Source organism: Tauraco erythrolophus, chromosome 2 (assembly GCF_009769465.1).
Source record: "Tauraco erythrolophus isolate bTauEry1 chromosome 2, bTauEry1.pri, whole genome shotgun sequence".
NCBI classification, from domain to species: Eukaryota; Metazoa; Chordata; class Aves; order Musophagiformes; family Musophagidae; genus Tauraco; species Tauraco erythrolophus.
This window is the reverse complement of record NC_141466.1, coordinates 88,642,090-88,667,254: the sequence shown is the minus strand read 5'-3', so window position 1 is coordinate 88,667,254 and position 25,165 is coordinate 88,642,090. Positions and strand designations below refer to the sequence as shown.

At 36.3% G+C, this 25,165-nt stretch overlaps 1 protein-coding gene across 1 annotated transcript in view; it reads right to left on the bottom strand.

Moving 5' to 3' along the window:
* RYR2 (ryanodine receptor 2) overlaps positions 1-25,165 on the bottom strand; it is a 333,950-nt gene that overhangs the window by 225,048 nt on the left and 83,737 nt on the right. The window contains exons 10-13 of the mRNA XM_086626085.1: positions 23,334-23,430; positions 11,137-11,211; positions 7,576-7,732; positions 688-852 (exon numbers count right to left, since the gene is read on the bottom strand). Coding sequence (XP_086482211.1) covers positions 688-852; positions 7,576-7,732; positions 11,137-11,211; positions 23,334-23,430 — 494 coding nt within the window. The remainder of the gene's footprint in view (positions 1-687; positions 853-7,575; positions 7,733-11,136; positions 11,212-23,333; positions 23,431-25,165) is intronic.

Genomic DNA, 25,165 nt, shown 5'->3' with positions numbered 1-25,165 from the left:
TAGTTCTGGCATATAAAACAGTCATAGAAAATACTTTAGTATGGATAAACATCACATTTTATTTCATTTTTAAAAAGAATGCTAAAACATTTCTTTCCTTGCTGAGATATAATCTCCTGCAAAGTTACACATTTACATTAAACACTAACACAATCTTAGCTTCTGGAAGGTATGTTAAGTAGTAAAATAATCTTTTTCCTACTTTATAATGCTTAGGTAGCATTCTGCTTGGCCATGGTTATTCTTTAAAAGAAGAAATCTCTCATAGCGCGAGACTTGAACATTCCAGCCCAAAAGGTAATATGCTTACGACGTGGAAAGAAAAGACTTTGAACTAAAAGCCTCCTCAATCCAAACTACAGCACACTGAGGAAAGAAATTTTAGCATATTGTACACTACTACTAATATTTTAGTTTGATGTCAAGTATATCCAGATTTACCAATGTCTGTGGGTTAATGTCTATACGCTAACACGTGCACTTTGTTTGGCTTTCAGTTTAAGAATTCAGTACACGACGTAACTTTTCAATATGTGACTAAAAAATCCAAACCTTTCATAATAAAACAAAGACATGCTTAAAATATTTGAAACCCAGAAATTAGCTGTCTCCTGTAGTTCCCTTCATTTCCCCTCCTGCCCTATCAAACTGTGACTGAATGAAAGGCATTCCTATCTATAGTCTTACCTTCCGCTGCACAGAACCCATTCTTACAGACTTTGCATCAGCAGACTGATACGTGAGCCATAAGCCTGTATCTACATGTTGTATGAAGCATATTGAATCCCCATATTTTATTTCAGGTGCTCCCATTCCATCCACCTCTTTTCTCGTCCCTATGTCCAACTTTTCCTGAAGAAGAAGGAAAAAAGTATACAAGAATAACAACCAACATGTTAATATTTGCATAAAATATTGAATACTAGGCAGTTGTCCAGAACAGGACCTAAAAGAATATTTGAGATCTTGCTTTAATGAAATGATTAAAAAAATGGCACAAGTTTAACTTCTAGTTAAACATTTAGGGAAAAGATGGAGAGAAAGATCTCATCCACACAGAAACCTAGCTTATTACGCTAGGTAAGTCAGGTGTATTCATTTCACCTGCCTAGGAAAGAACTAGGATCGTAATTGACAGTACATGACATTGTTAAAACATAAACAGTTTTAACTGTTTGCTGAACCAGGCATTAACCTCCAGAAGCTTTTTCTTGGCGATTTTGTTGGTTTTTTTTCCCAGCCTAGAAAAGATGAGCACCTCCCTGCAATTTATTTCCAACTATCACAGAGAGATGGCCTTTAACCTCTCACTGCCCATTACTGCCCAACAATGGGCTCAGTATTTCCTGAGAAAAGAAATCCATTTCTGTTTGTTTGTGACTGGTCTGTTGACATGCTGTAAAAGAACAATGGCATGACCACGTATCAGTCCAGCGAGTGTCCTAGACAGCAGTCATTTCAGGAGAGGAAATTTAGTATTCCAAACAAGACTATAGAGTTTGTAATTGTAATTTGAGGTGTTCCCTAATATTTAGCTCTTCTAAGAACCTGCTCTATCCCCACAGACATCACTTTGTTAAACAAACAGCCTATGCATCCTGGTTCACGGCAGGTCATCCATTTAATTTCCCCAAAAGCATATGGTTCAACTGACTGATACAACTCTTGTCCGCCCGCATTAGCAGTTAAATCCAAAGGTAAGTATGAAAAAAAACACATTGCAAAGGATCAGTATGTATCTTGTTAACTGTAGGAAGGATGTCAGTGTAGTTTTGACCAAAACCTCTTGGGGGACTTTGACCTTCTTCACAGCAAGTTGGACCTGCCTGTCCCTGAGGCTGTCGCCATGAGCTCCATTTTAGGCAACAATCTTCCCCATTGAGAGTAACCAAAACCACTTTGACTCATTAGTTCCGGTTCATGTGATTAAGTTGTTGACACAGAAACTGTTCATTATTCTGGGAGGAGGAGGACTACATCACAATTGTGGCAGTTGAAGTTGAGACTACTGTAATACCACAGTAGCTGTTTCGCTCTCCCTTTCGCAGCTTCAGTGGTGCTGGCAGGTTCTCCAGTGCAGTAACTCCCTGTATTACATGCTTCTATATATGCTCACACAGGCCCACATGAGAAGCTGCTTAATTTTCACCACTGTTCAAAAAAATCATCTGTGCAAATTGCACACCCATACTAGGCCGTACATTCAGGGTGCAAGACGATCCCCTTAACCAAAACCAGCTTCAACCTTCTCTGCTTCTGATCAGCAGTATAGGGCAAGCCGCTTCCCTCAGTTCCTCAGAGTAATGTTACAAATAATGAGACAAAAACCTCTAAATGTTCTATCCTACTACAACCTGGAAAGATAAGGAGAATGATTACACCATACATATGTGCCTGGACAATTTGGGGAGACAGCTTCACAGTAAAAGATAACAAAGACTGGCTTTTTGAAATGAACAGAAAACAATCTCTAATTTATTGAAGGATTTTTTAAAAGCATTTATTAAGTAAAAGGAGATGTCATGTAACTAGATTTTCACCCTACAATTATGAATGCATTTTGAAGCACTTAAAAAAAATAATTAAATACTCTGGTGAAATTCTTATTATTACTTTTCATAACACTTGGCTTCCAGATATAATATGTTAATCAATTCAGATTATTAAACTGTTTCTGGATACAGATGTTAATTTCACTATCTTATAAAAGTCTCATTCCTTAAGTGCTGAAATTAAAATCTTGTCCATTGATACATGGTAATAACTGATTTATTAATATCTCTGATGCCAATTACAGAGGTATTGAGTGCTTCTATTTCATTATTAATATTTTTTTGTTCATATAATTTCTCTAAGTGTTATATTCAATTCTTTCAAAAGCTAGCACAAATAACCGGAAGGTAATAACAGTTGGAAATTGAAAAGCTACTTATAATAGGACATTACACGCAAATGATGACACAGGAAAAAATAAATTAGGTCCTGTTATCATCTGAAGAACTGACAGCCTGATTTCAAGTTCCAGTCTTCTAAATTATCTTCATAACTAGAAGATAGTGTGAAACTGTGAACACACTGTTTTTTTATATTGTAAGATTTTTTTTTCCAAATCTTTCTCCTTGCAACAACCTTCTTAAGATATGAATATATAAACTCACAAGTTTTCTCATAAAGCACTATCAATAACATGAGAGATTATTAATTTAAAATACTATTCCATACTTTCTTTAAAATCTACTGACTATAACAGAAATTAAAGAGGTTTGATATCGAAATCTTCATTCCAATTAGAATTAACATTAAATTTACTTAGTATAAAAATTGTAGTGCCAACAATTTGCCAAACAAATTTGTCCTCACCTATCTGTCATCTGTCCTCACCTATGTAAGCACACTGACAACTCTGCGTGTAGGTTTTAGAGCCCAGACTGAATTCAATCACATTCAGTTGAGCTCTTTCCTTGCAAAATAAACATAGCCAAAAAAGTTGGATTAAACATAGGACAGAAATAGAAAGCTAGGGGATGGTGTGGGGGCAGCAGGCATTAGAGCATTCATTTGGGAGCTTCAAGACATTGAGCTTTTTTAAGGAGTGAACAGGAATCACAAATTGTTTATAAGGGGGAAGATTTGAATGGAGTGTTGGATTCACGCCAATATACAGCAGGTAGTTAAAAAGCACATGTAATGAATCAATCTCGTTATCTACTGTAAAATAGATCATCAGTGAAAATCAAGATCTGAAAAGCATCAGAAAAATTGCTTTGTCACCATTTAATAATTGCATATTGCTATAGACATTATATGATGCAAGTTTCCAGCCCACTACACTCTTGTAACCTGTCATTACATAACCATCTCATAATTCTTCCTACAGCATATTTACAAATAAAAGCTTCAGTTTTATTTGCAATCTAGGCCCATATTCAGATCAACATTTTTTTTCTAAAAAAGATCAAAAATCTTCATTCATTACACTGGAACGAACAGAAAGAATTGTTTTTTGCAAGTCTGTAAAAGCAACAAAGTCTGTTGCAAAGCAACAAGAATGCATTGGAAATGAACAGCGTTATTGAACAATACACTGGATTTTCTCCAGAAGGATGTGCTCTTCATAAACAGTTTTTATTCCATGCATAAAAGAATACAAGCTAATCTTCCCACATTTGTTCTGGGCTAAATGGACAAAATAATTTAAAATGGTTTTATCTTAATGTTGAAAAAAATTATTCTGTGAAGCCTCAACTTAAACGTATTATTTCACTGTAATGTTTCTGTTCAATTTCTTATAGCATTCCAAAATAGATTCCCACGATTAAGGCTCCTTTCAATTTTATGTCTTGTCACCTGACCCAACCTACACCTTCTGTGGCACACTTTCAAGACTCACATTTTAGTAGATCTCACTGACTAGGAGAAGCTAATTCACGACTGCTTTTTAAGCTGACACTAATTTATTTCCTACTAAATTTTATTACAAAATACGTGAATATATAAAATTACAGGCCATACAATTTTGTTAAAATTGATGTATTTCTGTTCACTGGAAAAGACTGTGGACAGGGAAAGCAGACTTTGTACAGAATGCATGAACATTTCTAAATTAGTAAAACTACTTTATTTCAGTGGAAAAGTGATACTAAGCTGATGCTTTTTATCAAAAAGTATCAATATTTAGCAAATGTGAGAGAGAAAAAAAACCAACACAGAACTCAATCACTACAAACTCAAGTTTATAAAAGAGCCATTTATTTGGGGAATAAACTGTAGATTTCTGTGGACATCCTGTGCTGTGTGAAGTGAGACTACAAAAGAGAAAAAACAATTTTCTGAATTTTAGATGCTTGAAAGGCTAATATAATTCTCCTTTAATAATAATTATTAGGGTAATGTAAAATAACCAGAGTATAAAGCTCAATTCCCAGAAAAAAAAATGAAGAGACTATTAGCTTTTCAGAATATTCATATCTCCTGAATGCTGTTTGGCTTGTCATGTTTTTAAGCTTTCATATTTCTTTATTTTGCCAAGATATTTAAAAAATGTTAACACGTAAGAAGATCTTGATCTATTTTTTCAACTTCTGTACCAGAATGTTGTATTTTGGGGGTGGGGGGGAAATACATGTTCGTGTGTGTGTTTTACTTTGAACCGCTGAGAAAAGTATTTTGATTCACATAAGACATCTTATAAAAAAACTTCCACTTTCTAGTTCTCTTCCACTTTTTTAAACGCAGTACTGGCAAGATAATGTGTTCAAAATGACTTGCAAATAATATGGTTAAAAACAACAAAAAATGTTGAGCATTTACATTTGCATCAACCTCTGGATTTACAGGGGGGATACATTTTCAATATTTTCTCTGCAAACATGAAAGCTGCTTTTCATTTGGAAATTCAAATTATCACCTACCCACATGCCTGAAGGAACCAAGTCTTTAACACTTCAAATAAAGATATTCTTCCCACATATCTGGTTTTCCTTATTTAGAGCTAATTTATCTATAGCACAACAAGTGGCATCTTCATAATTCTTCCTTCCATCTCCTTAAAAGTAGTGGAAGGAAGAATTCTCCACTACTTTTCAGGTAGTGGAAGAAACGATTATGATTGTGGCAAAAAAAGACCAAAATTGTTACAAGAAAGATCGAGCCATTTGACATACTCCCAATTATTAATGCTGGGTATTCAACAGAGAAGATCAGGGGCTGCCTCTTATCCAGAAGTAATTATTTTGGGCTAACTACGTGCAACAACACAAGTGAAAGGTTGTATGCTTTGTCCATACATGTTCAGGGGAAAATAGACCTCTAAAGCTGCTTACCTTCTCTACAGAAGCCTTCCTAAGACTGCTATAATTTTGAAATATGTATTTAATGCTCTTTTGTAGGCACCTAAAAATTTTTAATGCATGTATCCTAATAAAGTGAAACATGACACTCTTTTAAGAAATCCTAAGGAGGAGTCTGGATTCATCCTCAGCAATGAAGAGCAAAGCATATACTCCTCTCCTGTGGAATCTCCGTAATTCTTTCCAAGTAAATCTTTAATTAAAATGAATGTTGATATCCACAAAATTAACATCAAATATGACATTTCAAACTTCCAATTTCTTTGAAAATCCATTTTTAAATATTAGCAAGATGTCACACGCTGATTATCTCATAGACCCCTCTTAATAATGTTATTTCAAGAATTGTTTCTACATGCCTCAAAGCCTTTTAACTCTGCTCTGCTCAGCATAGAATAGATTTGGTCACTTTGCAACAACTACATCAAAAAATGTTAACTTTTTATTCTGAACATGGTAAACAAAACCACTTCAAAATATAAATCCTCAAAATACTTCCAAACAAGACTTCCAAATTCAGGTTGAAAAAAAAACCAAATACAACGTTGAAAAAAAAAAAAACAAATACAACATTGTCTAATCTCCAAAAACAAGTGTATACGCTCCTTAGAAAGCGATGAACTACCTTCTCCATATCAACAAAAGATACTCTCCGTATTGATAACAATTCTTGCCTTCTAGTTTTTTTTGGACTAAATAATCCATGTAACAGTAGAATGCAGTATATTGTTCCACTCTTTTTGCAATAACCCCCAATGAAGACTTCATCTTGAGAATCAGTGAATGAATTATTTTATCCCTCTTGCTTGAAAGAATAACTGTTGAGATCTATAGTAACTGCAAGAGGAATTCCCTAATATAGTTGCACTGCATTGTCCTGAAATATTCCAGTATTTCTATGGTTTTTCTAACTGGTTTAAAAAAAAAATACACTATGTGGGTCTGAAAACAGTCACCTGAACTAAAGTCTTTACTATCAGAGTGCAAAAGTCTATATACTTGCTTTCAGGTAAATATTCATTTATTATCTTCCCAAGTAGACAAATAAATAAAAACATATAAAGTAAATGCTATGGCGAAGTTTTGAATAGTTCTGTTTATTATTACTATATATTTTAGAAGACAATTTTTTTAAAAACTAACATTATCATTGGAAAATTTTCAGCAACATCATGCTGCAGGTGAAAAGTATAAGAAATCAAAGGATATTAAAGAATTCATCATAGTATTATTTTCAACTGTTCACCCACTACACAAAGTACTGTTTTGAACTTGAAATGCTTATTAAAGGTGTCAAATGAAAATTCAAACTATTGTAAGCTTAAATTAGACTACAATAAAGTATCTGATGAAAGAAACCCCAATTTGCCAATTCAAATAACCCACAATACTATAAATTTTTCCTATGTCAGTCAACAGATAGAAGCAGTGAAGTACCAGGGAAGTTCATCAGAAAAACAAATAAGAAAAGAGGAAACTGCTGAAAAGTGGCAAGCAGTACAAAAAAACCCAACTCACCCACAAACAAACAGCCAGGTACCATTAACCAAAGAAACTACGATAAAAGAAGCTTTCTAGATATTAATTATACTGAGTTTTGGGGTTTTTTTAATTAGTTAAAAGGTAGAAGGCTCCGATAATTCATGCAATAAGAAATATCTAAATCTTTCCTACCAAAGAGATTGGAATTGCTACTAGTTTTATTAATACTGCATTGATTCCATACCTTGGAAGACCGAAAACAGAATGCTGTAGATTTTACATCCGCTTTCTCCTTGTCTGTAAGAAGAAGACTCTTGTCATCCAGGAGACTTAAATATTTTCCTGTTGTTATATGTCTTAGTCTGAATGGCTGTCCCCATCTAATGTGGCTGCCACTCCACCTAAAAAGTTCATAAGAAAAAATTAGTTTTATAAAACAAAACATATGCTTTAACTACTGGCAAAAATATTTTAAAGTACATTACATCGCCTAGTAGTAGTGCTAGTCAGTAAAAGGATGAAATTCTCAATGTTGGATTACCAGCCAGAAAATGGCTACTTTGTGGTTATCTCCTATAAAACCATTCTGATAAATAATCTTAACCTCTTCCTTTGCACAGGCTGCCTTGGTTCAGACTGAATTCCTCTTGAGAGAAGATACAGACCGCCTACGGAAAAGGAAGCTTATGCTGTACACAAAGAGCTTAGATCTGCCAGTTCTCTCTCCAACATTTCATCTGCTAGCAGCAGGATTTGTTCACTCTCCTAGAGCACTTGTCTTTCAGCAGTCAGCACACTCTAGGTATACTTTAAATAGTGTGCAAAAAGAAAATTGTTAAATAAATAATGAAAAATAAAAATCCTTCCAAAATAAAATTTAAAAATTTTTAAGACTGACTCAGATTCTTCATATTCTTTACGAAGAAATGAAGGAAGAAAGACGAAGATTTTCTATCTAAGCTTCCCAAAAACTCCTCAAGTTGAAATATAGGTTTGCAGGTTTTTAACTTCTTGTCTTACACTGAAAAGTCAGCTCTTCTGTCCTTCCTGACAAAGATTAACTCCTGAAGATAAACTTGTGTAGGGGTTACTAAGGAGGATGCATTCACAAAGCCTTTTCAGAAGGCTTACTTGAATATTCCTTAGACTGGAAAACTGCCACAGCTAGGATGTTTTCCTGGATTTTCACAAAACTTTCTTCTGTCTTATATCTTCAAAAGTTTACACTTTAGATCTACGTGCACACTGCTTTTTGGAGAGGAAATCATATATTTATTTTGCGTTTGCAAAATACTAATCAAAATGGAGTTATGACATACTACCGAGGTTCTGATGTGCTTCCACAAGTGCCAATAATTCTCTATGCTGACTGTGGCTTGAATAGCTTAAAATTGTCAATAAATGTTCACATAATATCAATGAAAGGTACAAACACACCCTTATGAACTTAACCTGATCATAAACTTACTTCCACATCAGGATTTTGTATTACTGCAGCGCCTCACTTTCTTTTAAAGTATTTCCAAGTACAGCAATTAAAAACATAAAAAGTTTTTATGCATATGTTTTATATATATTTATGTATGAGTCTGAAAATCCCTTAAATTAGCACTTACACAGATTTAAGTCATTTTCATTTTCCCTAATGCATACATGTAGCAGATTAAAGCACTTACTTATTCAATACAAGTATCCATTTGTTTAAGCATGGCTTCTTAAGAGTTGGCCATACTGTATGCAAAGTAAGCAAAACCCCTTTGGCAGACATTTTTAAAGTGCAGGAGTTTTTAAAATGCAAGAGTAATACCTGGCTTCTGTTTTCTAACAGGATTTATCACATTTCATCAATTAAACTTCTAAATTTTTTAGCTATTGGTTTTAAAGAGGCTAAAAGAATGAAGAGGGTTTTCCCCTCAACTATTTTCTTTTCTAAACAGAACAGTCTCTTCTGTTCAAGTCAAGGGGAGAGGATTTGAAGGAGGAAGGATATATGGAAGCTTTATATCTTAGCAATGCACTTCTTTTTTTCTGTCTTTTACACAGCAAGGTCAGTATACTCCACAAAAGTACATCTAAGTATCAGTGTTCTAGCACAACTTCTGCTTCTCAATTAAGTAAAATGTCAGGTCATGAATCTCAGCTATTGTATTGCTGGGTCTGGTAAAGCACATCAGCTCTGCACCTGTCATATTAGGGGCCATGCTGGGAAGCTGCCTTTTCTCTAGTCTCATTCAATTTTCTCTTGGACCCAATAGCTATGGACCATAAGAAAAAGAAAATAATAAACGCAGTGCAACTGAGCCATGCCCCTAGTTCATGCCTGCAGCATAGGAAAAAGAACAATTCATGTGCACTTATGAGAAAAGTCTTTTGAGCAGAGAGTATCTTGTGAACCCATTTCTGACTACTAAAAATTCCTTTCTGCAATATGAGAATATGATTCCTGTCATCTTTTGTGAAAGACAGCAACATCGATCAATAGTATCTGGCATCCCATGGCAGGGCATCCCAAGAGGCAGTTTGTACATGCAGACTGCCCAAGCAATTTTTATCAGAGTTCTCCATTAACAAGGAGAGTCCAGAAACACTGATTCCTTGAGAATCACACAAAATTAACAGAATTAATATTATATCTACAGTAATTCCAGGAAGGAATAGAACTGATGGAAGACTTCAGGCATGCATATACTAAGTTATAAGTAAATTGAATAATATAATATAAATAGAAGCATTTGCATGAATAGTAACGTGCCTGCAATTCAGCAATGAATGTGTATAGTTACTAGAATATCATACAGGAAAATAGAGAGGTGAGAGACTTGGAGAGAGTGTTCTTGTTGGGATTTTACTGGAGTTTTTTTTTCCCAGTAAGTCACGTTCCTTCAAAAGAAAGATTACTGCTGCCTTTGCTTAGTTGTTTTGACAGTTCTCACAATTTCTCTCAGTCTTATATGTTCAAATGTTTACATTTCAAAAGCTTGTATACAATGCCTATCAAAGTGAGATATATGACAGCTGTAACAGAAACTAGTAATTTCTCAAATCCCCATGTTGCTCCAGTACCACTGCTTATTAGAGAAGTACATGCAATGAGAAAAATAAAAAGCCAGAGGTCCTTCCACAGTTTCATTGTTGTCACTTAACCACTCTCAAAGTCAAAAGCAAAAAATCTCGCTACCCTATCAATGACATTTAACATCATCTTATTAAACAAAATGCATTCACAGAAAACAGCATCATTAGAATTTAACCTTTTCCTAAGCTGCTCTGATTTAATCTCTAAAAAGCAATCATTTATTAGTCACTAGAAATTTTATCACAAGTACTTATTGTAATAAAATTTAAGTGTAATTTTATGGTGCAATTACCTTAATGAAGAAGACACAATTCCTTACTATCATTCCAACACTTCCAACAATTCAAGGTAGCATTTTTTCTGCAAATTTTTTACTTTAAAGACTTCCAAATGGCTTAAACAAGTTAGGGGGTGGCACACACGAATTATTATTTTTAAGGAAAACAGTTCTGATTTTCACATATATGTGTTAAAAATATAAGCTGTGAACTCACTGACAGCTATAACAAGTTCAAAAAAAATACACAACATGCACAACATGTGTTAATACGCATTCTCTACAGGAAGTTGCTTTATTTTTCATGAAAGTGATATAGAGTGCTCTTTGAAGATTATTTTGGTATTATCAGTCTGGTTTTATAGTTACCAACATGATTTTATAGGAACACTCTTATTATAGAAAAAGTGCCTTGCCAAATGGACTTCTTTTTTTGAGAGACGTTTACTTACGCAACTCTTAGAGTCTCTAGTCGCCAAAGGGAACGAGCATGAATTGACACAGCACCACCTTCATAATGGACAGTTCTGAAAACCAAGTAAAGGCACAGGCTAAATAAATGCTCAGCTCTGTTGGAAGAATTCATCATATTTATTTGTTCATTTAACTGCATCTCTCATTTTAAGACTGTCAAAACAATTATTGCAACTGTCAGATTTAAAGGTATCAGAGTCAAAACTAGCTTTTATCAATTAAACGTTCAGACGTAGTTACTCAAATTTCCTATCATTGTCTTTAGCAGCTATTATTGTGATACTCATTACAAGATAAGATCTATACAGTGTTTGCTCAGACAGCTTTATTAGTGTTTTAAGGATAGAGAATCCAGGAAAAAAAAAAAAAAGTCTTTCAAAAAATCAATAGTCTGATAATTACAGTATTTCTAGATCTAACAAAAAAACAAATATCAAATGACGATAAAGATTCGTGATCACTGCATACATCTCACAAGAAAAGTAGTGTTTTCTCAGAGCTTATACTATTAAAATAACCATGCAACTTATCAACTGAACTATGAAAATTCACTTATTTGGCACTGTATTGTATTATCATAGCACCTGAAGTTTCACGACCACTCTGATACAGTCTTCACACATATCAGACGTTAATAGCTCCCTATTTCCAAATTTTAATATGTCATAACCTCTCTAGTTCCTGCATATATCTAGGAATCAAAGTGCTTCTAAAAAACAGTTGATTAAGCCAAAAAAAGGGTTGGAGGTTTTTTTCCCCTCCATTACTCTACACATAGATAAGGGATCCATATGGGATCCACAAAATGGTTTAGATTTATGGTCACCAAGAGCCCTGAGTATAACCTGGCTTCTCTTCAAAGTAAACACTAGGAATGTGGTCAGCATTAAGCACTGCCAATCCAGATTTAGGCAGCCGTTCTTTGGACTGCTTCCTGCTTGCACCTTTATTTCTGCCCTAAGACACTGCCAAAATTTTAAAACCTAGGCCTTTCCTTTGAGAAAATGAATAAAGGAGTCACTTATGCAAAGAAGTGCTGTCACTACACTTATCAGATCAAGCATGTCAGGGAACACTGACAAAGAATGGCCTAGTTTTATGGATCCTGGAGGAGCTTACGGATTGAGCAAATGTTATGATCTTCAGCCAAGATCAGGCACTGCCAAAAATAGCCAGAGGCGTAACTTTAGGGAATATTAATATTGAAATTGTAAGTATTTCCCATTGTTAGAAGTAATTTTTTGAGGACCACAACTTTGGAATCAGGTACCTAGTACCTACTAGGTTTTAGCTTTCAAAGTCCTCCTGTGGATATAACACAGAGGAACTGAATGCTTAGCACAGAGGAAAACCCAGCATTGAAAGAGATGGTTCAAAACCAAAAGAAATTACACTTCTCAGTACTGTTAACAATACATGAAACTACAGATGTGCTAAAATTCATTTTGGAATATGCTAAAAAGTATTAAGGAATTAAACACTCCTAGACATGAACAAAGACAAATCATACTGGGGGGGGGGGGGGGGGGGGGGGGGGGAGTCAAAATACAAAATAAATATTCCTCACTACAATTACAGAACCACTCACACTGAATATTCAAGACGTGTATAAATAGAAACTCTGGCACATGCTTCAAGTACATAGGTGCATACACAAACACGTATGAAATCCTCCCCTTGAACTTACATCCAGTATTTTCTCCACGTAGTATCTTAGTCATTTGCTGCAATGGTTGTGGTGCCAAGGAGCAGCTGACAAGTATTAATAAGTCTCTCATATCTCTCTCACAGAAGAGAATGAAATTCAAAATCAATCTTAACTTTTATTGAAATTGACCTTCATTAGTATAGCAAAATGCAAAGGCTAAACAATCTTGCATTGAGCTAGTGCTCTGTTCAGACACTCTCTTCAGGCATTTGTTCAAATTTTTGTTCTGCAACTAATAGATTGGGTTTATGTTGTAACATCTAAACAAAAACAGATCAGATGTCACCCTGGTTGGTTTGTTTGGGTTGGGTGTTGTGAGGGTAGGTTGTTTGGGGAGTTTGGGAGGTGGTTGGTTTGAGGGTTTTTTTTAAAGTCAAAACATTCTGATTACATCCTGGCTTATTTCAATATGAACCTCACTGACAAAAATGCATTTGGAATTCTTGCGTTCGCATAATACAAAATCAAACAATTTTATTCAGCAGTTTTCAAGTCACTAAATATATGAGAAATGGGGTGGAAGCAAAGGTTTAAATTAATCAGAATATTTCATTTTTATGTTTGTACCTTGTTAGTTTTTAGAGATGAAGTTCTTTCTCACAGCAGGAACCCGGAAGCTGTCACCAGATTCTCAGTCTGAGGACTCTTTTGAAGTTAGCTTTGCATTACACATAGCAGCTAGATCAGTGTAATTTTAAACGTCTAAAAAACCTTCCATTGTGAACATAAAAGAATGGCTTCTCATGGGTGAGGGAGTTTTCTTTTATATGACTGTCCATCCATTATCTCCTTTCTCCGTTCTTTCAAAGGAAGCTATCAGCCTTGGAGTGGTCACGTAAGATGAGAAAATGGGAAAGAGATGGAAGGGAAGAAATCCTAAAGAAATCCTAATCTCTCCAAGTGGAGACTGGTCACGAGTGGCGTCCCTCAGGGGTCCGTGTTGGGCCCGGCCCTCTTCAACATCTTTGTCAGTGACGTGGACAGTGGCATGGAGTGCACCCTCAGCAAGTTCGCTGATGACACCAAGCTGTGTGGTGCCATCGACACGCTGGAAGGGAGGGATGCCATCCAGAGGGACCTCGACAGACTGGAGAGATGGGCCCGTGCCAACCTCATGAAGTTTAACCAGACCAAGTGCAAGGTCCTACATCTGGGTCGTGGCAATCCCAGGCACAAATACAGACTGGGCGGAGAATGGATCGAGAGCAGCCCTGAGGAGAAGGACTTGGGAGTACTGGTGGACGAGAAGCTCAATATGAGCCGGCAATGTGCTCTTGCGGCCCAGAAGGCCAACCGCGTCCTGGGCTGCATCAAGAGGAGCGTGGCCAGCAGGTCGAGGGAGGTGATTCTCCCCCTCTACTCTGCCCTCGTGAGACCTCACTTGGAGTATTGTGTCCAGTTCTGGAGTCCCCAACATAAGAAGGACATGGACCAGTTGGAGAGGGTCCAGAGGAGGGTCACGAAGATAAGAGGGCTGGAGCACCTTTCCTATGAGGACAGGCTGAAAGAGTTGGGGCTGTTCAGCCTGGAGAAGAGGAGGCTCCAGGGTGACCTTATAGCGGTCTTCCAGTACCTCAAGGGGGCCTACAAGAAAGATGGGGAGAGGCTGTTCAGGAGGGCCAGTTGTGATAGGACAAGGGGTAATGGTTTTAAAATAGAGGGAGGTAGATTCAGATTGGATATTAGGAAAAAATTTTTTACCACGAGAGTTGTAGAACACTGGAACAGGTTGCCCAGAGAGGTGGTGGATGCTCCATCCCTGGAGACGTTCAAGGCCAGGTTGGATGAGGCCCTGAGCAACCTGATCTAGTTGGAGATATCCCTGTTTGTTGCAGGGGGGTTGGACTAGATGACCTTTGAAGGTCCCTTCCAGCCCTAACCATTCTATGATTCTAAACAAAATGTGCAATTTGTTTACCAAAGGAAATAAATAGATCCTGGGACTGTCTCTTATTTCCCTATGAACGAATGGGTACAGTAGCAACAGAGGGAGTGAAGGCAGAAAGACAGTGATGCCACTTTAGAGATAAAAGTCAAAAGGCAGCAGCAAAGCCTCAGCGAAAGAATAAGTGACAGCAATCTGGAGGGGGACTGAAAAAAGGCTGAGGAGTGAAGGGCTAGGGATCAAGGATCCCTACAGGGGAGAAAAACTAGAAACCCAGAGATTGGAGTTTAGCAGTAAGAATAGAGCAGTAAGAATTTGTGCAGGCAGGAAAGAAGACACATGCTACAAAACACCAAGGTGGCACAGAGCACTAGAATAGGGTGTGAGCTTTTGTCTTTTTAGATAGATACTGTATTCTCCGCAGAAAAGATGGTAAAGAAAAGGTGGCTTTGAATAAAAGATACCTCTTCTTCATTGAAGGACAAGTCACTTCGTCGTTACCATAATAGTATAGATAGTAACCACTGCCCCAGAGCAGCTGAATAAATTCATAACCTAGACCATCTCGTACATTTTTATTCTAAGAAATCTAAAGTTCATTTGTAACTCCTTTCATGAAAATAAATGTAGTAAACTGCTCTGAGATTGCTGAAACCAGCTTCCTTACTACTTTCTCTACATAAAAACGTTATTTGACAGGATGCACCTCATTTCTTTTTATACACTCTTGACAACAGTTGAGTTCTGAAAACGAAGCACGATTCATAACATTTTAATCCTTCCTGAAACTGACACTGGTGAGCCATATCAGATATCACTAGCTGAAATGAAACATTGCTTTTAATGATGTGTGAATAACCCATAAAAATTCTCTATCAGAGTTACTATAGATTTATATTGATAGGATGGAAAAAATAATTTTGAGTTGTGAGGTGCACAGAAGATGCACATTATCTGCCAAACAGTAGAGAAAACCTGCAAATTACAAGACCTTATTATGAAATTATAAGTAATGTAAATGTATAACGAAAGTAGAAATAACAGTAGAAAAAGAGAGGACAACAAGAGCTACAATGAGTGTCAGTCTTCCCCCAGAAAGCTCGGGATACCTTATACCTTCTGAGCCATATCCATAATGCTAATTCTTGATTTTTTTTTTCTATTCTTCCAAAGCACTTTCTCTGCATAGTTTACATCTATGGAAGAAGGATATTAACCACTTTTACTTCAAATGAAAACACCTATAAGGAATTTGGAACCTGTAAGAATGTTCAGTTCATCTTTATTATATATCTTAATCTAGCTAATTAGTCAGTGCAATGAGGTCACTTTTTTGTCTGACCTACGCCTGTAAGTTAAATCGAAAACATCATTCTTCTCCTGAGTATGTTGCGAAGCTAATTAATTCCCCTTAACAGAAAGAGTCACTAGAGCTGGAACCTGCCACCTCCTCTGTCCTGTGGTGCCCAGGCTGGGATTATAGCACCACGGACTGCGCAGCTGTTCCCACCGCCACGGAGGGCCACTTGGAACTCGCTCCCTCATCCTCTCGCTCGCTTATTCCTGAGGTGTGACGTAGAGGCAAAGCGACAGCGAATATCAAACAGAAAGCTTAATACCTGAATCGCTCATCTCCAATTACAATAATGAATTAATTACACCGGTTGAAAATAGATTCCTGTCTATCAAAGCCCCTGGAGAATCATTATCAAATTCATATTCTTATTAAAGTATTGTTGAGCAGAAAAAGGATAATCATTTCAGTGAAATTCACTGACTACAAATGGGCATTAAATGAGGCTAAAATAAATTACACTAAATGACAGTGTCTTGATACTGCTGACGTAGTCTTGGTTCAAGAACCTGTAAATCCTAAGTTCCACAGCAAGGAAATAATGGAGTAAAACTCAGTAACTTGGAATGAATCATGGTGCCATAAATATAGTATAAATAACACAATAATATTGTTCCTGGACTACGCACAAATGAATAAATTCAAAGAAGATGTCGAAGTTCAAGTTAAATTATTCCATTCCCTTCAATGACAGGCACGGCTGTTCTGTTTTTCATTTGAAAAATCAACAACTAAAGAGCTCTACGGATTTTTTTGAGATCAATTTATAAAAGTACAAACATTACTATTCAGGGCTCGTGGGTTGTTTCGGTTGTAGGGGAGAGGTTATTGATTCATGCTGGGTGAAAACTTTCTGAATTCACATTTCAGTCATAAATCACCCTTGACACGTGCCAGATCCCAGCCTTTCTGGGCTACAACAGACCTCACTAGTTCACAATGCCGTATCAAAGAGTATATGTTATCTTTCTAAAGAGAATAGCGTGGAAACGAAAGTGAAAGGGAGCTGGGATTGACTAAATCACACTGATTTTGACATTCATCATCACTTTATAACCCTGTCTATTCATTTCTGAGACTCACAAAATGTTCAATATACTTGTTCAATATACTTTACAAAACCTTTAACATAATATGTTTAACCCAAAGAAATTCTCAAAGGCAGAAATGACAAAACTGCTTCTGGAAATTAGGCTACACACATACATTCCCTCCTGAAGGCCTATTCTGACTGCAGGGTTTGAGAAACTGGAGTCTCTTCCGCCTCAAGTGATACTTTTTAAAAGCCAGGAGCACTTTGCTCCCTCTCACAGGTAATTTCTTTCTGTAACGATATATTTCTGAAGGGTCAAAATTGCACTGCAGTCATCACTTCAAAATACACATTGCAAATCTAAATGCAAATCAGTTGTGATGGGAACATTCATGGCCCCCTCCTACACTGGGAACTATGAATACTCACAGGCCTACTTTTATGTGGACTTCAAGTTATAAAAGAATATGAATGACGGAGGTATGACAAAAAGGAAGCATCACAATCCAATTAAAAAACATACAAAAAAAACCCTATTACAATTTTGATTGCATACTTGCACTGCTATCTGCCACTAGTTTTTTGGAGACTTTCAAGTGAAAAACATAAAAAAAACCTGGAAAGTAATCCAAAACTTTCCAGTCATGCAAAGTACTGCATTAATAACTAGCTGACATTTTTACAGGAAAATAAGAATGATACACAATGTCAAAAATGTAAAATAATTCCTCTTAATTGAACAGTAAAAAAAAGGAAGGCTGTTGACTGATTCAATTATGATGGGGAAAAACAACTCAGCTTGTTTATTACAAAACTTTTTAAATCTTTGCTGCACAATCTGAATTTCTTATGAACACTTCTTGCAAAAATTTTAATTAAAAGAGTGAAAAAAAGGTAAACAATTTCACTGAAGCACTACCTGCTCTAAATACCAATTTCTGCCATAATTGGAATAAATTTATTCATTGCTTTAATATTATAAATCCACAAGTGAAGACTCAATACTATAACTACCAAATAAGGATTAAAAAAAAAAAAAAAAGAAAAAGACTGTCACCATTTCAACAGGAAAAGATGTCAAATGAAAGCGAAGACCATTTCAACTTACCTGTAATACAAACAGTGATTTAATCTTCTGCTGAATAATTGTGTAAAACCCCTCTCCCCAAAAAGAAGTATTGAAAATTATAAATAAATTTCTCACGTATGAAACAGGAGGAAAAGGGTGGGAAAGGAGACTATGCGATCCTTTATTTCAAGAAAAAAAACAACAAACAAACGTAAATCAAGGAAATCCTTGTGAGTCTGCCTCATTCCCATACAGACAACCAACAGGTCACTTCTGTCAGCTCATATGATGGCAGCCAGGCCACAAACCATGTGGGCAGAGAGTGGAGGAAACGGAGTCGAGATAAACACCGACTCCCAGCTACTGTGCTGCTGCAGAAGTTTCCCTTGACTTTGAAGATAAATAGAATCAAAGTAATCAGCAGAAGAACAGCAAGATGATTATACTATACCTTCTCTCATGTAACTGTAACTATATTTATTTTTTAATCTACTTGGAAATGCTTCTAAAATTTGTATTGAAGTGCTGCAGAAACAACACCACAAATTTAGTTCTAGCTTGCTATAGATGATGAAGACATTTTAAATAACAAAAACACAGTTTAAGGATTCTATGCACAAGGCTTTAAACACTGTCCTTAAACCAACAACATACCTAGCTGGAATGTATAGTAAATAATATTTAATTTGGTGAAATTGCACATACTTAACCTCTTGCCTGTTCCATTTCTGTTCTTCATCTGGGTCAGAGTGAGTGAAAACTACCAGGGTCATGCCCACTTTGTCTGTGGTGTTTTAAAAACATCATCACTAATTTTTTTTCTAGTGTAATATCAAGTAAACTAACAGATTACCACAAACATCTCTATTCGCACTGCTTCCAACTGTACTGTATTTCAATTACAAAAGTAGTTCAGGGAAAACCTACTTGAAACTGGAAAAGTATATTTCTGAGTGGATAGGAGTCCCCAACCTGGAGATTTCTGTGTGGTAATTTGCCCACTACAATTATTAAATCTTGGTTTAGGGTTTCCGATTCCAGCTGGATCTTTTTGGGGAAAATTAGTTCAGGTAATAAAATTCTATTTTACTATTTTTCTTACTGCAAGAATCTGTTTAAATAAGTCCTCTGAGTCTCCCACTACACAAATGCTCGAAGTGCTGTGTTCAGTTCTGGGGTCCCCAACACAAGAAGCACATGCAACTGTTAGAGCAAGTCCAGAGGAGGGCCACGAAGAGCACCTCTGCTATGAAGACAGGCTGAGAGAGTTGGGGTTGTTCAGCTTGAAGAAGAGAAGGCTCCAGAGAGACCTTCTAGCAGCCTTCCAGTACCTAAATGGGGCCTACAGGAAAGCTGGAGAGGGACTTTTTGCAAGGGCAAGTAGTGATAGGACAAGGAGTACTGGCTTTAAACCGAAAGAGGGGAGATTTTGATTAGACACAAGGAAGAAGTTCTTCATATGAGGGTGATGAGGCACTGGCATAAGTTGCCCAGAGAAGTTGTGGATGCTTCAACTTTGCAAGTGTTCAAGACCAGGCTGGATGAGGCTTTGAGCAACCTGATCTAGTCGACGGTGTCTCTGTCTGAGGCAGGCAGGTTGAAACTATTTAAAGTCCCTTCCAACCCAAACTGTCCTATGATTCTATAATAATGTCTCACTGTCATTAAATGCAGAGTCAAGTCCCACTACATAAAAGGCAGCATTATCAGAGACAACTCCAGATTTCCCAGCAATTTTGACCAAATTCAGCTGGATACTACCAGCAGACTGGTTCTTCCAGGTACCATCTTCACTGGGAATTTAAATGCACCAAGACACAACAGACTTGGCAATAGGTAGCCCTGGCACTCTGCCTCTGTGCTTACCCCCATCGTATGCCTGCATCTGCTGCTGCCGGGGCAGGAGTTTATGTACTACTGAGACGAGACAACACAATAACACTGCTTGCAGGAGGGAGGAAGCAAAGGAGGAGCCTCTGCTCTAGCAGCCTGCAGCCTCATGAGAGCTCCCCTCTCCTTCCAGAAATGAAGGGCCATGGTCACGTACTGACAAGGCAGTACAGGGTGGACTGCGCATGCAAGAAAGCACTGCTGCTACTCAGTACAGGCCAAAGGAGCTTTCTGGATCTCAGTTCTTCAAGGGAGGGAACACCACCGTCCTCTTGACCAGTCTCTCACCATAGGCAAATATCTGCTTTGCCTGTGTCAAAGTCCAGCCTGAACACTGCTCTCATTCCACTGCTCATCATGTAATTACATCTCACCACTCAATACCAAAGCCCTTCTTTCAAAAATACAATGATTCCATCCTTCTAGCGACCACGACAGGACAATTTAAGGACCACATGGAGGGACACACAAGCTCAACAATTAAGCAAGGAAACACAGTACATGTTTGGAAAACATTGTGAGACACAGAAGAATATTTTATAAGCCTTTTATATTACTGTTCCTCTTATAGGCCTCTTCCAGTGCAGACTTGGATGAGCTTGCCTCGGAGGAAGCTTTGTTAGGTACTGTAATCATGAGCACAGTATCTGCACTGTCACTGTATGGTAGGTCTCCACTGTGCTAAATGCTGTTCCACAAGAGTATGAACAGTTTGAGAACATGTGTTTTATTTTGGACTTCTAGTCCAAGTGTTTCTTTGAAACACTTTTATACTCAAATTTATGTAATGGTACCAATGCTCTAAGAATAGAGAAAAATGGCAGCTATTTTTAGAAACTGCCTAGGAGGATCCTTCACATCAAAACAATGTGTTCATTTCCAGGATTAGATACCAGGTGACATTATAGAATAGAACTGTTATTTTAGAACTGTCTGATCTTTTAGTTATTGTAAAAGGTATAAAGAGGAGGTCTTTGCAGAAAAATAAAAGTGTGACTCACTAATTCCTCTGTCTCAACAGAGATGGAACTTCTCCATGTTCCTTTACACTGCCATTCTGCAGAACTGAGCTGCTCTTTGGGTACATGCCAGAATAAAACAAACCACAATAAATCTATCACCACACTCTTTCGAAAGGCAATGAAAGAATAACATGGAATTATTACACTCCAAATATATCATACTTTACCATGCCTTATGTGCAAAATTTACGGAACTTAAATAAAAATGAAAGAAAACTATTTATTTTGCAATTTTCTACCTGCCAAAATTACCCATATTTTTTAATATAATTCTACCAGCAGTTAAACACCACTCGTCAAAATAAGGTATGCATACATATTGAGAACTGAAAGGAGCCACAAGTTATCCTTTTAGATACTGTTTTAAATAGGCAAAAGTCCTAATTAAAGATAGAAATATAGAGGGTTTAAGCACTAATTTTATTAATAATTTAAGAGGCGAAAGTGTGAGGCATAGAGCAATTATATCCAACTCCATCAAATTAAAAGTAATCATAGATCATATTCCAGGTTTATAAGTAAAAATCATTTTAAAAAATTCAGAAAAGCAATAGAAGAACTTCAGAAAATAAGAATATGAAAAAATATTTTTATTCTGTTTGTTTATTCAAAGAAAGCTTCCGAACAAGAAAATTTCAGAAGCGCAAGTCTGCTTTTCATGAAGCACTGAGAAGCAATGTTTCTCAGTATTGCTATCAGGAAATATGAAGGCAAAGACATAGGTACTACTTGTTGTCTACTAACTCTTCTTTTGGGGAACTAGACAGATAGCTGAAAAGGTAGACACTGCAGAAAGAAAAAATAACTATCATCTGGTCTGTTTACAGCAGTGGTTCACAGCTTAAGAAACGGACCCTATTCTTATCCTGTTACAGGACAAAGGATGCATCATGTGAATGCACAGGCAGATCAAATGGATTTTTTCTTAACTTGCAACTTTGCACTCCTTTATTGCAGTTTATATATAATATTACTTTTGTTGTAAAAAGACAGGTTTCTAGTGTCTTCTTAAGTGTTAAAGTTCAGTAATGAAGTGCTTGATCATCATATAAATCTGCAATTACACTGCAACTACAATTTTTTAAAAGGAATTTTGCAGGATTTAAACTGAAGTAAGAGTAAACACTGTAGGATCTTATTTATTTATCATCTAATCTTTTCATCACTTTCAGAGCAAAGATAATAATAATAGCAATAAACTCCAAGCTGTAATGGATATATTACTTAGTAACTAGAATTAGAACACACAAACTGATCACATTTTAAGTCTCAGCATTTTGGAAACTCTTCTGTGTTCAAAAACTATTTCCTTGTCTAAAAATGAGAAACAGTCAGGAAGGGTTGGTTAGCAGCTGCAAAACTCTAACAGTTTTCTCATTAATATTTAAAAATTCATAGAAGATTTTTGCTATATTTTATGAGAGCTTCCAGTGTCTTGTTCTGTTCTTTACAAATGAGAATAAAATAGAATAAAAAACACATTTCTATTTGCAAACCAAGAAAACTCATTTGGAAATGAATAGCACTCTCTTTGTCATGGAAACAAGGCTACCCAATATGCTGAACTAAACAAACTATTCCAAAATCAACATTATCATTTGGCAATTTCAGGCTTAAGGTAGGAAAAAATTATATTACACTGCCCTACTTAAAAGAAGCTTACCGTGTATTTTATTAGAGCAAATAAACAGGGCTTTGATTCACCCATGTAATCACTCCACTGAGATGCCGCTTTCAGTGCCAGTCTTCTCACTATTTGGGTTTATTAGTTAACAGACAGAGACATGTACCAATCTGTCACCACTTCTCTACTTCTATTCTAGGATTTCTTTAGTCAAGAAAATAACCATAATTAAGTTCTAAACTATTACGACAGGTACACCTGAGATAAATACCCACATTAGTAGCCCTGAAGGACTCAGCAGAAATCTTAACATACCCTGTCCTGAGGAATTTTTTGTGATTACAGAAAAAAACAGCAGTAAAGAACCCAACACATTTAATTCACAATGGTTTTAAATCAGTAAAGACGAAAATAAGCTATCAAAAATCACTATTGCTTTTATGCTTGATAAGTGAAAACAGACTTGAACAATACTGAAAAGAAAATGCAAGAAAATGCACCACAGTATCCTTAAAGATCTGTACTATCGGTAACACTTCATATTGATTCAGCAACATTTGTTATTATTCTATTATAAGCTGGATCCCTACCTTCTTTGTTCTTCTCCGTGTTCACCCGAGGGGACTGTCAAACATTCATCCATGTGACCGTGCAATAACCTCAGAACATCTCCTCCTATCAGATATCCTTGAACACAGGGAGAAATTCAAGTGCATTTGTCTGAACGCGGCAACATGTAAAACTCTATTCAAATTGTAATAAATACTACCAGTTTTATTTCATTTTTTTCTGTTGGTATTTTATGTTACTTTAAAAAGAGAGTCAGAAGAAGGGGAAGATATCTTGTACCCTGGGGAGCCAGTTGAACATTACCAAGTGAGAAAAATTCCAAGTTAGCATGTAGAAAAGGGTGGATCAAGACAGCCAAAGTCAAGGGATCGTACAGAGTTATTGCGACTCAGAAAAAGACTGATCCAATGGAAACAAGGAAGCAGGTACTTCCCTCCCAGAGTACAAGAGAAAGTGGGACACATTTCCATTTTACTTACTCACTTTCGAGTTTGATTTAAATCACGTATTCCAGTTTATATACTAACAAAAGAAAGATTCATATATTTATTTATTTAACTTTAAAATCCTTTTTGGTGTTTTTTGGAAGTTTTCAGTACAAAAAACTTCTGGGAAGATCCACTGAAAGCTCTGCTTGACTTAAGATTCCCAACCTACAAACACAATTTATTTGGACTACAAAGGGAAAGTACTATATTGCCTACACTACCGCTGCACACACAGGTTCAAAGCCAAACACTTGGCTCTGAAATATCCAGGTGTACATGTTCACAAATTAAGGCACAGAGCATACACACAGCATCACAATATTTGATGAGCCAGGACATTGCAGCCAGAACTCTGAAAACAAGGCCATAATACTAATCAGTAAAGATATTAACCAAATCGTTACTTTTTCATCATCCTCTTAGCATCAGAGATGCCACACTAAAAATAAATTTAATTTTATGTTATCCTGCAAATATTGTATTATAATCTATTAACTGAACATAGTAGATAGTGCAATTCAATGGTATTTTTCCAGTCTGACAAGCTAAGTGTTTATGTTTGTTTCCTAAACTTCCCTTCTTGCTTGAATTCACTGATACAAAATTCCACATTTGAGCAGGACGTGGGAACATGATTCCTTCCGTTTATTATTCTAACAAAAAGATTCTTTAAAAAATATTATTGTAATAATATTTCGAAGCTATGTCTATATTAACACATACTGCTGTGCAGTAAGACAGATCTGTACAGGGAAATGTGCTACAGATCCAACAGCACACTGTACACATTTCATAGGTGTATTTTGAAGCTATGGGAAATCTTTTTCCTGAATGTATATCAGGGAATATTTCAGGAGATTTTTTTTTAAACTCTTGAAATCAATATCAAATTAGTATTTATGTGGCAAATTTTAGAATTGAATTTTTAAATGCTTGATTTTGACACAGAGAGGTATGTCCAGGTAGCAGTAGTTAATATATATTAACTGTTACATGGACCTATGTTAACATAATTCTGGAGATGTTCTGCCCTGAGTAACGTTTCTGTTTATTTTGTTTTTAAAATGCCCCCCATCCACTTCACACTAGAGAATTAGCAGAATTTTTTGATCTGATTCTAAAGCTCTGTTTTGACTTAAACAATAAACAGACTTCTGCATAAGCCAGTTTTGCAGAAATACATGTAAAAAGAAACAATTTTCTTTCAACTAACTACCTCCAATATCCTAGTCCATTTCACGAACTATTTACTATTTTCCCTTCAAAGTAATTTCATTTAATGGAAGTGTTTCACTTATTAATCTATTTTTAATAGGATGTTTTGATTAAGAAATGGTATTGTAGTGTAGTTATTCCTGTACACT